The sequence below is a fragment of the Schistocerca piceifrons genome, chromosome 4 (assembly GCF_021461385.2).
Source record: "Schistocerca piceifrons isolate TAMUIC-IGC-003096 chromosome 4, iqSchPice1.1, whole genome shotgun sequence".
NCBI lineage: Eukaryota > Metazoa > Arthropoda > Insecta > Orthoptera > Acrididae > Schistocerca > Schistocerca piceifrons.
This window is the reverse complement of record NC_060141.1, coordinates 451766264-451783219: the sequence shown is the minus strand read 5'-3', so window position 1 is coordinate 451783219 and position 16956 is coordinate 451766264. Positions and strand designations below refer to the sequence as shown.

The following is a 16956-nucleotide window of genomic DNA, read 5'->3' as shown; positions in this document are numbered from 1 at the left end:
GCTGGTAAGGTAAGGAATGAAGAGGTTCTCTGCAAAATTGATGAGGAAAGGAATACATGGAAAACACTGACAAGAAGATGGAACAGGATGATAGGACATCTGGTAACACATCATGTCTTAGAGGGAGCTGTAGAGGGTAAAAACTGTAGAGGAAGGCAAAGATTGGAAAAAAAGAAAAAACCTGGAGGGAAGTGGGGTAGGAGAGAGGTCACTACTACTACTAGAGTTTATGAAAATTACCCTCATTTTGTAATTGTGACTTGTGGTAGCTACAAATGTTATCACACAATATGCCACTTTTGATTTATGTTCCAAAATGAAAAATGGCATGGCTTCCCTCGTATGCATCATCATAAACAGATTGTATTACACAAACATGATAACACATATAGAGTTCTTAAACGTAAATTGGAAACAAAAGTATTAAAAAAATAAAATCATCAGTTTTGGGCCCCTACTCCATTATTTTCTTGTTTTGTAGTTACTTTAAGTTTCTGTGCTTTTCATGGCTATCATGCTCATTACACTTAGAAATTAACTATGTCACAATCTTAGTCATGTACTATTTTTTTTCTTTTGTTAAAATCTCACATCATAATAAATTACTGAGATACATTAAATTACTTCACTGGAAACAGGGAGAATATCTTTTACATCTGTTGTACTTGTCTTATTAGAGGCTAAAAGATTTGGAAGATTTTCTGAGTGAGTTGTACAGTTTCACAGATATCTTTTTTAGTGTAACAATAACATATATTGTCTACCCAATTTAGAAATTCATTTTCTGTTTGAGGAGAAAGTTATAAACTTTCTGGAGTAAAGACCACTTGGACCGCATATCAGTTGATCTATAGCTGTGGGCTTGCAGTTCCATTCACATCTTGTGACAGTGAGATGAAAAGGGCCAAACTACTCATACATAGATGCCAGACTTTTCCCGTGACTGCATTCTTTCACCCTCTGCACAATGCTCACAATTGTGATAACCTGTGCTGAGTTGGGCAGAACTTATCTTAGAATGTTCAGTGGAACCTGCTCTATTCTCATCCTCTTTCCCATTTCAGTAAGCAAAACCACACACAGAACCAACAAGAGAAAGTTCTGATTTTCTGTTGATTGTTTCTATAGCTAAATGCTGTCTCCATTCTATACTTCCACAGTCTGATGATCTGTCTAAATCTACTGACAGGAATAATGGCATCAGTACATGCATCATATGCTGTGGACCCCCCCCCCCCCCCCCCATGCAGATATTCCTGATTTTTATCTTCTATTATTATTGGTGCTTTCTAACTAATTTATCACTAGCACTTATACCCTCTAACTTATCCTGCAGCCTCTTGCTGAGCACTGCCCCATTCATATTCGGACTTAAGAAATTCTTTCAATACCTCATTTATCGATAGTCTTTTATGTATCCCTTTCATTTATATTCACATAAATAATGCTTCAACTTTGATTATTTGCATGACACTACTACTATTGAGAGCCAAAGTTAATAACATCTGGAATCTATGCCTTTATTTGCCCAAATAAGACTGCTCCACTCCTTCCTATTCATAATATATTTGGGGCTTCTTTTGATTTTTTAATGATTACTAGCTCTAAAATTGTTACACTGCACTAAATAACAGTTAAGAGGTTGCCCAAATATCTCTTCTTATGCTCCTTAATGTATCACAACTAATAGCGAAAACTGACTTGGCTGAAAGTGTATGATAACAGAAACAAAAATTGCCAGTGACCCTGGATTTGAGAGATAACAACGGGTGTGTGCTTATGGGATGCTACTGACTTCAGTATGAAATATTTTCCTAGTTAGTCCAAAATATTTTAAATGTTAACTTTTTGATGAAGTCCCCATTCACTTTGACTGCAGGATTGGAGACTGTGGCAGATGCATGCTGGAGTACCAGGATGTTTTGCTGCTGATGTAAGACGATGGTCTGTCCCACCAAAATGGTTTCAGTTGGATAGGTTTAACAAGGCCTGTACCGTAGACTCCAAGAGCACCTGACCTCAATCCTCATGATTTTTTTGCTTGGGGTCATTTCAGAAGTGAAGTGTGCAACACTCCTGTTGATATGATTGAAGAATTGGAGTGTTGAATTCTTTGATCTTGTTGAGATTTATGAAATGAACTGGCTTTATATGAAAGAATTCTTAACACATTGCAGAGATGAGTACAGTACTGCATAAAAAAGTCAGGATGACACATGAAACACCGTATTTATCAAATATAAGTGTACAGTCAATTGAAACCTGAAACAGTTTTCTTTTGTAAAAAAAGAAAAAAAAAGGTAGACTATGGGTGAATTTTGAATCGAATTAGTAGTTCTTGCTGCTGTTGTTGTTAGTGTTGTTGTTGTCATATGCAGTCCAAATACTCATTTGCTGTAGCTTTTCACACAAGTCTTACTTGTGCAGACTTCTTCATCTCTGCATAATTACTACAACCTATATCCATCTGAGCCTACCTTGCACTCTCTCTCCTCAATTTTTACCCCCACACTTCCCTCCATTACTGAACTGGTGATTCTTTGAAGCTTCATGATACTCTGTGTCAACAGAACCCTTCATTTTTAATGAAGTTGTGCCATAAAGTTGATTTTATCCCAGTTGGACTCAAGCCTCCTCATTAGTCATTCAGTCTATCTAATCTTCAGCATTCTTTTGTTGCATCACATTTTAAAGACTTCTATTCTCTTCTTGTCTGAAGTGTGTAATTTCCATGTTTCACTTCCATACAAGGGTACTCTCCAGGCAAATACCTTCAGATAAGACTTCACAACACTTAAATTTATATTCTCTACTAATACATTTATTCTTTTCGGAAATGCTTTTTCTCCTGTTGCCAGTCTGCCATTATATCCTCTCTACTGCCCACCCAGTGATATAAGTGGATCCCACCATGACTGCTTGGCTGATAGGCAAGCCTAGTAGCAAGAATAAAAAAATAAATAAAATAAAACTAATGTAGCTGTGTAACATCTGTTTCCGAAACAAATTCTCATATAAACTCTTTTCAAGACACTATCTACTCCATTTAACTTGACCAGATTGCCTCTGACAGATAATATAACTGGCAAACCTCAAAGTTTTTATTTCTTCTCCTGAACATTAAATCCTTTTAAAAATTGTTCCTTAGTTTCCTTTACTTGTTGCTCAGTATGCAGATTGGGTAATGTTGGGGATAGGCTACAAACCAGTCCTGCATTCTTCTCAACTACTGCTCCCCTTTCAGGTTCATTGACTCTTACTACTACAATTTGGTTTTATCCTTGCCACCATGAGAATTCCAAAGAGTGCTCTTTCCAGTCAACAAAGGCTTCCTCTAAATTCACATAAGCTGTAAATGTAGGCTAGCCATTCTTCAACCTATATTCTCAGATAAATGGTAGGGTCAGTATTGCCTCCTGTGTTCCTACATTTCTCTGTAATCCAAACTGATTTTCCCTGAGGCTCCCTTCTACTAATTTTTCCAGTCATGTTGGTATTTTGCAGCCTTAAAGTTATTATGCTGATAGTTTGATAATTTTGGAATGTCAGCACGTGCTTTTTTTGGAAATAGATTTATCACGTTGTTCTTGAAGTCTGAGGTATTTTGCTTGTCTCATATATCTAGCACACCATATGAAATAGTTTGGTCATATCTGGCTCTCCCAAGAATCTGAGTAAATCTGTGTAAATGTCATCTACTGCAGGGATCTTGTTCCAACTTTGTTTCTGTCAGATTTCTATCTCCATTTATTTTCTCTTCAGTTCTATGGTATTGTCCTTAAGTTCATTTTTCACACATTGCCCTTCTATGTATTCCTTCCATTGTTCCAGCTTTGTTTCTGCGCTTTGTACTCACTTGCCATCTGAGTCCTTGAGAGTCATGCAGCTGCTTTATTTTTCTCCAAATATTTCTGTAATTTTATGAAACAGTTTTGCATTCTGCAAGTACGTATTGACATCAGCTGCTTGCTACACATGAAAATTTGTGCTGGACCAGGGCTCATATTTGGATTCCCTGCCTAGTGTGAGAGGTCACCTTAACTACTTTAGCTATCCAAGCACACCTCTGGGACCGATCCAAACTTGCATATGTCACATAGTCACAGTCCTTACACTCACACAGTTCATGATTCCCGTACAGGGAGACAAATATTATAGCATCCCTATAGCTCGTCAAGGCATGGATACATCATTGATGGTTATAATGTGTGTTTATACAGTGTCTGTATCTTCACAATACAAAGTCCATCATGTATGATCTAATATTTGTCTCCCTGTACACGAGTTACAAATTGTGTGAGCATAAGCTTTGTGACTACGTGACATGTGGAAGTTTGGATCAGTCGTGTGGGGTGGTTGGATAGCCAATGTGGTTAAGGTGACCACTCATGGGAAGCAGGAAATCAGGGTTCGAGTCTTGGTTTGGCACAGATTTTCTTGTGTCACAAACAGCTGACATCAGTGCATAGTTGCAGAATGTGAAACTATTTCGTAATATTTACCACAGCTGTAATTGTCAGTGATTATATTGTGAGACAGATGTTGCAAACACACAGGCATTGTAACCATCAGTGCTCCCTCTAATTTTTGTACAGATGGGATAGTCATGCATACTCCTACAGCCTAGTATTTACCCTCCTGCTTAGCCATTTTGCACTTTCTGTCAGTCTTATTTTTTTAAACTGCTGTATTCCCTTCTGCTTGCTTCATTTGTATATTTCCTCTTGTCATCCGTTAAATTTAATACCTCACGTGTTATTCTGTGATTTCTTTGGGCCTTGTCTTTTGCTTAGTTGGTATCCTGCCTTCACGATTTCATCTCTCAGAACTACCCATTTGTCTTCCATTGTATTGGTTTTCCATGTTTCAATCAATTATTGTCTAATGCTCCTTTGAAATGATCAGTAACCTCTGGGTCTTTCAATTTACTCAGATCTCATTGTCTTGTATCTTAATGTGCAGTTCATAAACAATAAATAGGGCTAGGAAATTTTTTCATAAACAATAACCTGAGAAATAACACGAAGTTGGCAATTTTTATTGACATAAAATGTACTCAGTGGTTTTTATGAAATGACTCACAATTTGGCATCATCCTCATTCCCATTAAAAATGTCATAAATCTTACGACACCAATTTAGTAACCAAACTAAATTGAATCTTGAGCTTTTTCTTAAGGCTGAGGTTTGTGTAAAATCATAAAATGACTTCATTTCCCACATAAACAGCTGATGCTCTAGATGTGACATCAAATGAAAATATCTTACTTCCAAGAAGCTAGATTCCAGCGACAATTTATTCCTCAATATCACATTTTCTGAAACTCTTGCACAACAAATCAGACAAAAAAGACACATTCTGGATATATCTTTAAATGATGCCTGAATTAAACTTCCTGTTTTCATAGTATGCAAATATAAAAAAGAACATCACCAAATGTGGAATTTGAGTTTTGCAAGCATGCAATTAACATGGCAACTGATTGGTTTATTTTTAACAACTAAACACATAACTGGATATGTGACATCAATAAATATAGTGTAATTAAACAATATAAACTCTAGGTTGTAATATCAACAATATACGTTATCCTTACAACACATTCTTTGCTCCCAAAACTATCCCATCCCCAGACCCTCCAGAAAACACTTTTCACCCCCCCCCCCTCCCCCTGTCCTCTCACCTCCTCCCTATACACTGCCTTGTCCTCATTGTGTGCCACCATGTACCAAGGCACCCATCTTTCCCCTTCCCTGTTCCTCTCCTTTCCCACTCTCAATTTCCCTCCTTCCCTCCCCACCTCCTTACCCCACAGCCTCTCAACACGGTGCCCAGTGAGAGTCTTGTCAAGCCTCCGTATAGTACCTACTTGCTCTGCCAGACAGTGCTCTTTTCTTCCCTGCCTGTACCCTGCTATTCCTTTCCCTTCCCCTTCCCCTTCCCCTTCCCCTTCCCCTTCCCCTTCCCCTTCCCTGTTCCCTCCAGATTGCTGCTTTTATTCACTTGAAAGTTGCAGTCTGGTCCGAGCTGCTGGAGAGGGCGGATTTTGTGTGTGTGTGTGTGTGTGTGTGTGTGTGTGTGTGTGTGTGTGTGTGTCCTTCTCTGAAGAAGGCCAAATGTGTAACAGCCTTTTGTTGTGCCTGTCTGCAACTCATTTTTCATTTTTACAGTGAGAAGCAATCTATCCTTTCCTTATACACTACTGGCCATTAAAATTGCTACACCAGGAAGATGACATGCTACAGACCTGAAATTTAACCAACAGGAAGAAGATGCTGTGATATGCAAATGATTAGCTTGTCAGAGCATTCACACGAGGTTGGCACCGGTGGCGACACCTACAACGTGCTGACATGAGGAAAGTTTCCAGCCAATTTCTCATACACAAACAGCAGTTGACTGGCGATGCCTGGTGAAACGTTGTTGTGATGCACCATGTAAGGAGGAGAAATGCTTGCCATCACGTTTCCAACTTTGATACAGGTCAGATTATGGCCTATTGCGATTGCGGTTTATCATATTGCGACATTGCTGCTCGCGTTGGTCGAGATCCAATGACTGTTAGCAGAATATGGAATCGGTGGGTTTAGAAGGGTAATACGGAACACCGTGCTGGATCCCAACTGCCTCCTATCACTAGCAGTCAAGATGACAGGCATCTTATCCACATGGCTGTAACGGATCATGCAGCCACGTCTCGATCCCTGAGTCAACAGATGGGGATGTTTTCAAGACAGCAATCATCTCCATGAACAGTTCGGCGACGTTTGCGGCAGCATGGACTATCAGCTCAGAGACCATGGCTGCGGTTACCCTTGACGCTGCATCACAGATAGGAGCAGCTGGGATGGTGTACTCAACGATGAACCTGGGTGCACGAATGGCAAAACGTCATTTTTTCAGATGAATCCAGGTTCTGTTAACAGCATCATGATGGTCGCATCCGTGTTTGAGAACATCGCGGTGAACGCACATTGGAAGCGTGTATTGGTCATCGCCATACTGTCTTATCATCCAGCGTGATGGTATGAGGTGCCATTGGTTACACGTCTCGGTCACCTGTTGTTCGCATTGATGACACTTTGAACAGTGGACATTATATTTCAGATGTGTTACGTCCCGTGGCTCTACCCTCCATTCGATCCCTGCGAAACCCTTCATTTCAGCAGGATACAGAAAATGTTCGACTGCTGCCCTGGCCAGCACATACTCCAGATCTCTCACCAACTGAAAACGTCTGGTCAGTGGTGGCCGAGCAACTGGCTCGTCACAATACGCCAGTCACTACTCTTGACGAACTGTGGTATTGTGTTGAAGCTGCATGGGCAGGTGTATCTGTACACACCATCCAAGCTCTGTTTGACTCAATGCCCAGGCATATTAAGGCCGTTATTATGGTCAGAGGTGGTTGTTCTGGGTACTGATTTCTCAGGATCTATGCACCCAAACTGTGTGTGTGTGTGTGTGTGTGTGTGTGTGTGTGTGTGTGTGTGTGTGTGTGTGTCTATATATATATATATATATATATTTATATATATGTCCAATGAATACCCATTTATCATCTGCATTTCTTCTTGGTGTAGCAATTTTAATGGCCAGTAGTGTATTATTAAAATAATGTTATTGGCAGATATGTTTACATAGTCAACATAACATTGATAAACTTTGAATAAGTAAAAAATAAAGAATCTACAGACCTTGAAAAGTAAACCAAAGTAGGCAGAAAAGGTAAGTTGGCAAAAAAAAAGGTCCTGTCCCTAACAATAAATCGTGATCAGAGTCCAAATCTTCCTCTGGAAATGATGTACAGTTTTAAAATGTGGTTTTGAAGTCCATCTTATCAATTTGTAATCTGTTTGAAACTATCCTGTGTCTCCCAGTCATATACAAGAACACAACCTTTCTTTCATGATTCTCAGACCATATCTAGCAATGATCAAATTGTGACCTGTGTGAAATTCTCCCATATCACTTCCCCTTTCATTATTATTTCACAGTCCTTGATCTAGATCTACTTTTTTCTCTCTCTCTTTTTGTTCTCGTACGGCATTCCAGTCCCCAATCACAATTAAACTTTTGTTCCCCATAACTAAGAGAATAATTTCTTGTATATCATCAACTTGTCTTTCATTCTCTTCATCATCTGTGGAGCTACTAAGCTTATAAACTTGTACTTATGTGAGGGGCATGGCTTCGTATCTATCTTGGTTATGGTAGTTCGTTCACTATGCTGTTCATAGCAACTTATGCACATTCATTTTTTCTTATTCATTCTACCTACTCTTGCACTACCCATCATTACCTGTATTAATCTTATTTGCTTTTGGGTTGATAACTCTGTATTCACTTGACTAGAAGTCCTGTTTTTTATTTTGCCCCTGCACCCCACTATTTCGTATAATACCTAGCTTCAAACTATCCAGTTCTCTTTTCAAATTTTCTAACCTACCCATTCTGTTAAGTGATCCAGCATTCAGTGCCCCATTCCATAGAACTTCAATTTGTATCTCTTAATGATCCGAATTGGGGGCTATTTTACCTCTGGAATATTTTACCAAATAGGATGTCTCCTGAAAATATAATGGCTGTAGTGTTTTCCTCTTTCTTTTAGCCATTTGAAGTACCAACACAGCAAGGCCAAATTGGCTAATGTTAAAATCTGCATCAGTCTATTATACAGACTGTTGTCCCCACAACTACTGAAAAGGCTGCTGCCCTTCTTCAGGAACCATGAGTCTGGCCTCTCCACAGATGCCCCTCCATTGAGATTGCAACTATTAGACAGCTAAATGTATTGCTGAGGCACATTGGCAACGTCCATGATTCTTAGAGGGAGTGGGGGATGGAGGAGGGAGAGGGAAGGCAGAGGAAAGGAGCTGTTCAGTTAGATGGTAAACTTAATAAAAAAAATTGCACTTCAGATATACTTGCACTAACTAAGACAGTATTTCATACTGAAGTCAATTGTGGCTGATGATCACACATTTGTAAATATCCTGCAAATGGCTTGTTTGCAAACCCATGTTTAATGAAACAATTTTGCTTCTGTTACCACATATTTTCCCCCTTTTGAGTTTTCCCTTTTAAAAACAACACCCTGTGCATACTTTCCATGGCACATTTCCCATTAAATAAAAGGTGGTTATCTCAGCTGGCTTACACTTAGATCACAGTAACCGAGTGATTGAAAACTGATCATGGAAGGGAGTGATATTGTTGGATTGCTGTTGCATGTATATGCAGAATGACTGTCGCAGCAACAGCTGTCGGAGTCCTTTCTCTATCCACCCACTGCCCATTAATCTGCATTAATTAGTTTGTTGTGTAGGACTTATTAAAGTCTCATAACTTTTAATGACAGTTACATTACTGGCCACTTCAATTAACTCTTGACAGTAAATAAACTGCCTTTACAGTTTGTGTGAATATTGTATTTCATAAATGAATTTCATTTTCTCAACGTAAACAAAGTATTTAAGTTTAAAAATGACATTTAAACTATATAATACTATTGTAGGCGAATAATTTTCAATTATTTCCAAGTAGTGGATGGTGTCTCTCCTTAGTTATATATTAAACCTAATATTTCGTACAAAATTTTACTGTCAGTATGCTAAAATAGTTGTTCTGAATGGAAATCGTTGTGGGAAATGTCATTTTACTGTCTTATGGGATGTCCATGTGAAGAATGATGCTGGACATTCTGTACTGTTGATGCAGTGATGGATACTGTCACTCCTCATTAATGGAAAAAGAGTGGCAGTCTGAAATTCTGAGCTGATTTATCAGTAGCACAAGAAAGGTTTGTACAGTCGCGAACTGCAGTTTGCAGTACTAATATTAGACCTAGATCAGAAGACTAAATTACTTTCAAGCTATCCAAGAAATGCTGCAAATCAGATAGCTTCAGTATTAAACATTTCCAACAGTCAGTACTTTGGAGACAGTGTACAAAAATGTACAGATTATCTGACAATTTCAGAGGTTGTATAAAGCAGAAGACATAAGGTGGAATGTGAGGCTGCAAAGGAAAGAGTTAAGAAGGCCAAGAAAGTCTCATTGTAAAGTAATATCATAGGAGGAAAATAGTAGAATTGTTAGACGACTCTTTGGGTGTTGATTAAGAGGTAACAAGTACACTCCTGGAAATGGAAAAAAGAACACATTGACACCGGTGTGTCAGACCCACCATACTTGCTCCGGACACTGCGAGAGGGCTGTACAAGCAACACGGCACAGCGGACACACCAGGAACCGCGGTGTTGGCCGTCGAATGGCGCTAGCTGCGCAGCATTTGTGCACCGCCGCCGTCAGTGTCAGCCAGTTTGCCGTGGCATACGGAGCTCCATCGCAGTCTTTAACACTGGTAGCATGCCGCGACAGCGTGGACGTGAACCGTATGTGCAGTTGACGGACTTTGAGCGAGGGCGTATAGTGGGCATGCGGGAGGCCGGGTGGACGTACCGCCGAATTGCTCAACACGTGGGGCGTGAGGTCTCCACAGTACATCGATGTTGTCGCCAGTGGTCGGCAGAAGGTGCACGTGCCCGTCGACCTGGGACCGGACCGCAGCAACGCACGGATGCACGCCAAGACCGTAGGATCCTACGCAGTGCCGTAGGGGACCGCACCGCCACTTCCCAGCAAATTAGGGACACTGTTGCTCCTGGGGTATCGGCGAGGACCATTCGCAACCGTCTCCATGAAGCTGGGCTACAGTCCCGCACACCGTTAGGCCGTCTTCCGCTCACGCCCCAACATCGCGCAGCCCGCCTCCAGTGGTGTCGCGACAGGCGTGAATGGAGGGACGAATGGAGACGTGTCGTCTTCAGCGATGAGAGTCGCTTCTGCCTTGGTGCCAATGATGGTCGTATGCGTGTTTGGCGCCGTGCAGGTGAGCGCCACAGTCAGGACTGCATACGACCGAGGCACACAGGGCCAACACCCGGCATCATGGTGTGGGGAGCGATCTCCTACACTGGCCGTACACCACTGGTGATCGTCGAGGGGACACTGAATAGTGCACGGTACATCCAAACCGTCATCGAACCCATCGTTCTACCATTCCTAGACCGGCAAGGGAACTTGCTGTTCCAACAGGACAATGCACGTCCGCATGTATCCCGTGCCACCCAACGTGCTCTAGAAGGTGTAAGTCAACTACCCTGGCCAGCAAGATCTCCAGATCTGTCCCCCATTGAGCATGTTTGGGACTGGATGAAGCGTCGTCTCACGCGGTCTGCACGTCCAGCACGAACGCTGGTCCAACTGAGGCGCCAGGTGGAAATGGCATGGCAAGCCGTTCCACAGGACTACATCCAGCATCTCTATGATCGTCTCCATGGGAGAATAGCAGCCTGCATTGCTGCGAAAGGTGGATATACACTGTTCTAGTGCTGACATTGTGCATGCTCTGTTGCCTGTGTCTATGTGCCTGTGGTCCTGTCAGTGTGATCATGTGATGTATCTGACCCCAGGAATGTGTCAATAAAGTTTCCCCTTCCTGGGACAATGAATTCACGGTGTTCTTATTTCAATTTCCAGGAGTGTATTTTTAGCCAAATACAAAGGTCAGTGATTTCACCTGTGTGTATTTGGGGAAGGATGTTTTTAAGGAGGATAATGTCATAATATTGGGGAGTGCTGGTAATAGTAGCCTTAATTATGAACTTGAGAATTACATCAGGCACATTGCTGGGGCAGGCTCTCACATTAATGCGAAGATTGTGTTACTTTTTGAGCAGTCTGATCAGCTCTGGATAAACCATTTTGTTCAATGTCTCAATGACCTGGAAAATCACTTAGGAGAGTGGTTTCCATTGTGTTCCCTAGAGCTTATTAGGATAAATTTTTCCTGAAGACAGAATTGCAAATAAGTATCATCTCCATTTGAAACATCTACCAGCAAAATACAATACTGCAACTTGGACAAAGGTGTATATCTTGAAGCGCACTCATTTAGTACATTCTGTCAAAATACCAGAACCCTGATAAGCACACAAAATGAACTTTTAAAATCAATAATTTAGGAGAAAATGTAAAAATTCACTGAATAGTAGAGGTGTTGAATCATCAACAAAACTTTGCTAAATTTAGGACAAATCTTTTTCCGAGTTAAAGTATGCTTACATAAATGTATGTGTGTGTGTGGGGGGGGGGGGGAGGGGGGGGGGGGAGTGCGTGCAGACACGCACACATGTACGGCCCGCCCTCCTCCCCATATGTGCACGCGCGCGCTCGCACACACAGACGCACACACACACACTCACACTCACTCACACACACCTGTACAGCTACATTGTGCTGGCATGTAGATGAAGTGCTATGATACAGTGTGTGATCCATCATAATGCCAACCTCTCACTGTTGCTAGGAGCAAATTATGCTGGCTTGGAAAGCAATGAGTTAAAGTAAACCACAAATAAGCTGTGGTTGGTGCAGTCAACCACTTGGCCATGGTGAATCTTTTGCCTTTCATGTCAGCGGAAAAAAGTTTTGCTTAGCTGGATAAAAGTGGAATATTGTCTACCTCACACAGTCTTCCTCTCGGGGTAGAAAGCTTGTTATATGCAAAACATGTGGAAAACTACCTTCGGCGCAGAATATTTCAGCTAGTTGCATATTAAAAGTAATATTTTTAGTATTTAATTCTCTTTTTACAGTATTTGCAAATTTTAATCTATTGCATGGGGTTTGATAACGATGCTGTCCTCAATCAAAATCTTATATTTTGGTGGTACAGTCATCCTGTATTTTGGTGGTACAATGATCCTGTAATTCATTGTTTATTTTGGAGACCTAAATATTTTGCATTCTTGTTGTTGTATATCAGTTATATCATTATAGTTTGTCTTTTATGTGTGCAGAGACTGGCAGGAGCAACACTGTTAGTTTTTGCTAACAAACAAGATCTGTCCGGGGCACTGTCTGCGGAAGAAATAAGAAATGTAAGTTGAAGAAAGTTTATTAAGCAGTGTGCTTGCATTTTGGAAATGTAGTGCTCATAATGAAACAAACCAGTCTCTTAGTTATGTACATGTGCAGACTGAAGCAACAAATTAAAATTTGTAGCAAGGTCATGATTTAAACCCGGGTCTCCTGCTCACTAGGCGCAAACCACTACACCACACTGGCACAGTATCTCTGTACAACTGCACAAACTACACTAGCATGCCTCCCTCCTCAATCCAGTTTGCATATATGTCTGAGACTTTGGAAGGGTATATGGAGCTATGTAGTTTCATTGATCAGTCTCATAGTGTTGCTGCTGTACGTAGTAGCATTAGTATTCAACTGTTTGAAAGTTTCAGAGAACATATTTGCTAAAATCACTTTGTTTTATTGTAACAAACTGAGACAATTAAATTTGTCCCTCCAATCTGCTTTCTTCTTTGTTATCAAATGAAAAATGTGTTATCAGTCTATGCGTAGAAAAAGAAAGACTTTGTAACTTTATTTCATTTTTAAAAACTACGAGCATTGGTTGGATGTTTTATGTTACATGTTGTGAATCACAAGGAATTTGCATATCAGAGTTTGCCAAGCTGATCTTCAATTTAAAAATATTTGTTTGTCATTAATAATATGTTACATATGACACCAAAATTCAATGTCATCCTAAATTTCATTAATTAGCCACATATCAGTAGACGGATCACAGGCACTTGGTGGTGCTCGTGGTCTAAAAGAAACAGTGTGTTATTGAGATTGATTAGGTATTTTCAGTAATCCTTTTAGGAGATGTATTAAACATCTTGAGAAATGGAAGTGACAGCATAAATCATGTAACTGGCTAAAAATAAGAAAGAAAAAGTAGAGAGAAGTGAAATAAGCCCATTGAAAATATTCAAAGGTCTTATAAATTCTGAATTTACTATATGTTTCTCAAAATGTGGGCAGTAGAACACACATTTACAGTCTTTCTTGATTCTGTGGCAGCATGAACAGCCGTGTGAATTAGCTGAAGGAGAAGCAGGTAGCTGCGAACATTTATGGAAAGGAAAAGTAAAAGGAAAAGCAACCAATTGAAAACATATTTAATACAAAAATGATTAGTGAAGTTGGAAGGAAGAGGTCACTTTTTGTCAGGGGATATGTGACAAAGAGAAAAGGGTGTGGTGGCCACATTTTCTTCAACATACTAAATTGTTATTCAATGTAGTAGCTGTGGAAAGTTTCTCCACTCATTGAATGTTTCTCCTATTGGATATCAAAAGTGCTAAGATATTGCCTGAACTGGATTTTAGTTCTTCATGGCATCAAGAAGTACCTTAACCACACAAAGAGTAATTTCTAAACATATCAGCAAATGGCTGTTCTCGCTTCAGAAAGTTGCCATTACACCTCTTTTTTGTGTGTTTACCAGGCTCTGTCATCTGCCAAGAACTTCATGGTATGTTTAAGTGCCATTTGAAATCAGTCATTGACTGAAGTTAATGTAGTCAAAGAATTTACTATGGTCATCTTGAAGTGTAAAAAGCCAAAAGTGAATATTAACAACAGTATGAGCAAAAATAATTGCTCACTATATACACTACTCAAAAATAATTATGTGCAACCGGAATATCTGTGAATGTGTGTAGGCTCTGATTGTAAGCGATCAAGGAATGAACAAATAAGCCTTATGAAACTGAAAAATAACTTTACTGTGACATAAAGATAACAAAAATAGCAGCAGCTTATTCAAATGTGCACATCTTTGAAATCAATACCTGCTGCATAGGTGACAGTCAATGCTGTTATTCCACCCTGTGCATTGTAACAGGCTTGAATTCCTATCAGTTTTTGTCCACAAAGTCACTGCGATGTTGCTGTTCACGCCTGTCCCACTCATCCGTGGCAAATCTTCCAAGGTCATCTGTTGTGTGAAGAAGGGTCTGTGCCAATGCCCTGGAAGTTTCAATTGGTGCTAAGTATGCTCAGTCACTTTCAGGTACTGAAGGCCATTCCATTTGACTGATTCCCATCTCCTAGAAAAAAGTTATCCCCAAGGTGGGGGCAGGATGCTTTTGCATTAATATCTTGAAACACAAACCCATCACTAAATTGTTGACGATGGTTCAATCCCGTCTCCAGCCATCCTGATTTAGGTTTTCCGTGATTTCCCTAAATCGTTTCAGGCAAATGCCAGGATGGTTCCTTTGAAAGGGCATGGCCGATTTCCTTCCCAATCCTTCCCTAACCCGAGCTTGCGCTCCGTCTCTAATGACCTCATTGTCGACAGGACGTTAAACACTAACCACCACCACTACCACCACCACCACCAAACTGTTGACTGTAGACTGTGACAGCAGTTAGGAGGCTCCTGCCCTGATGCTACAAAGCCGACAAGAGTTGTCTAAAATCTGTAAATGACACCAGGTATGCAGAACTCATGGTATCACATGCTTGTGGTGTGCATAGATATGTGGCAACACGCACACTTTTTTATGACAGTCATCAGGTGTTAAATTTTGCTCTTGTTGGTGAAGGGATCCAGGTTCCATTGCTGGTATTCCTTGCCCACCTTCCTCAAACAACCCAGTTCTGAGGGGCTTATTCTGTCCTTAGTAATGGATGCCTAAAGCTCAGACGGATTGTGTTAGGTCGACACAGCCATCCCAGTTGCCTCCAAAAAGCCATCGTGCAATTCTGTTGCATTCTCTTGCGGTATATAAGAGCCATAAATTGCAGGTTGTGGTCATTTGCTGGTGATCTTGAGGAAAATCTTGTGTGTTTTGTGTTTCATAATCATAGTGGGATACTCAAATGACATCACTGTAGTGTATATCAGTATCGCAGGCAATTTCCTGTTCTGATAACACCTCCTACCCACACTGTGTAAGCTTGGGAGGGACATTCAAGGCCTGTTTAAGACTAAACATTGTTCTGTTCATGATTTGAGACAATTGTTTTTCTATTAAATTGCACAGAGAATGAAAGGTTGCTTTTGCCTCAGTTACCTGGTGGCTGTGTGTGTTGATTTCCTATTGTCAAAAATATTCTGATTATGTTTCTGTGAAAAACAACTGCATAATCATGAAGGTGATGCTGCTTTAACTCTTTCAAAATGATTGAGACACTTCAGGAGGCTTTGAGTTATTAGCTGTCTATATGTTACCTGTTATCTTGATGTCAATTTTTCTGTGCTATTATTTGGTAACAGTTCAAGCACTGTACTGCTCAGTGGCACATGTATAAGATGCTGCGTGCCACACAGAACTGCAGTGTCTTTGTTTTTATTGTGAACACACATAATGAGGTTCAAATCAAATGGCTCTGAGCACTATGGGACTTAACTGCTGAGGTCATCAGTCCCCTAGAACTTAGAACTACTTAAACCTAACTAACCTAAGGACATCACACACATCCATGCCCGAGGCAGGATTCGAACCTGCGACTGTAGCGATCGCGCGGTTCCAGACTGTAGCGCCTAGAACCGCTCGGCCACCCCAGCCAGCACATAATGAGGAATACAAGTTTTAAAACTGAACCCTGAATGAGAAATATGCTATAAGATGAAGACTAAATGTGTAAAAGCCTTATGCATCTCAAACTTTGGGTCATTTATGGGGTTTGGTGTGTGTTATGTGGACATTAAGCCACTGTCAACAATTATCAATTGTCATGCTGCACTCTTTAGCTTCAGTATATTTCAAACCCAAATTGACTGTCCTATCCAGCTAGTGCTGTGTCTCTGATGACCTGTCTTAACCCAGAAAAAGATGGACTCATGTTCATCAATTTTTGAGAGCCAAAATTTCTCCAGTTTAACCAGTGCAAAATCTTGCCAAAAATGAAAGTTTTCAGAATATTGTTTCTTGTTTACGTAGGACAAAGTGACATTATTCTTTTCAGAAGTCTTCTTGCATTTTTCTAATGGTGCATCATGTGTGGTTTGTTTTCCAGGTCCCATTTTAGCCTAAAATATGTGTGTAGTGACACTGAAACTGTTGTAAAAGTACAATCAAAACTGTA

The 16956-nt window shown here is 40.4% G+C and overlaps 1 protein-coding gene across 1 annotated transcript in view; it reads left to right on the top strand.

Moving 5' to 3' along the window:
* Positions 1-16956, top strand: part of LOC124794899 (ADP-ribosylation factor-like protein 2) — a 109090-nt gene that overhangs the window by 62956 nt on the left and 29178 nt on the right. The window contains exon 4 of the mRNA XM_047258599.1: positions 12867-12947. Coding sequence (XP_047114555.1) covers positions 12867-12947 — 81 coding nt within the window. The remainder of the gene's footprint in view (positions 1-12866; positions 12948-16956) is intronic.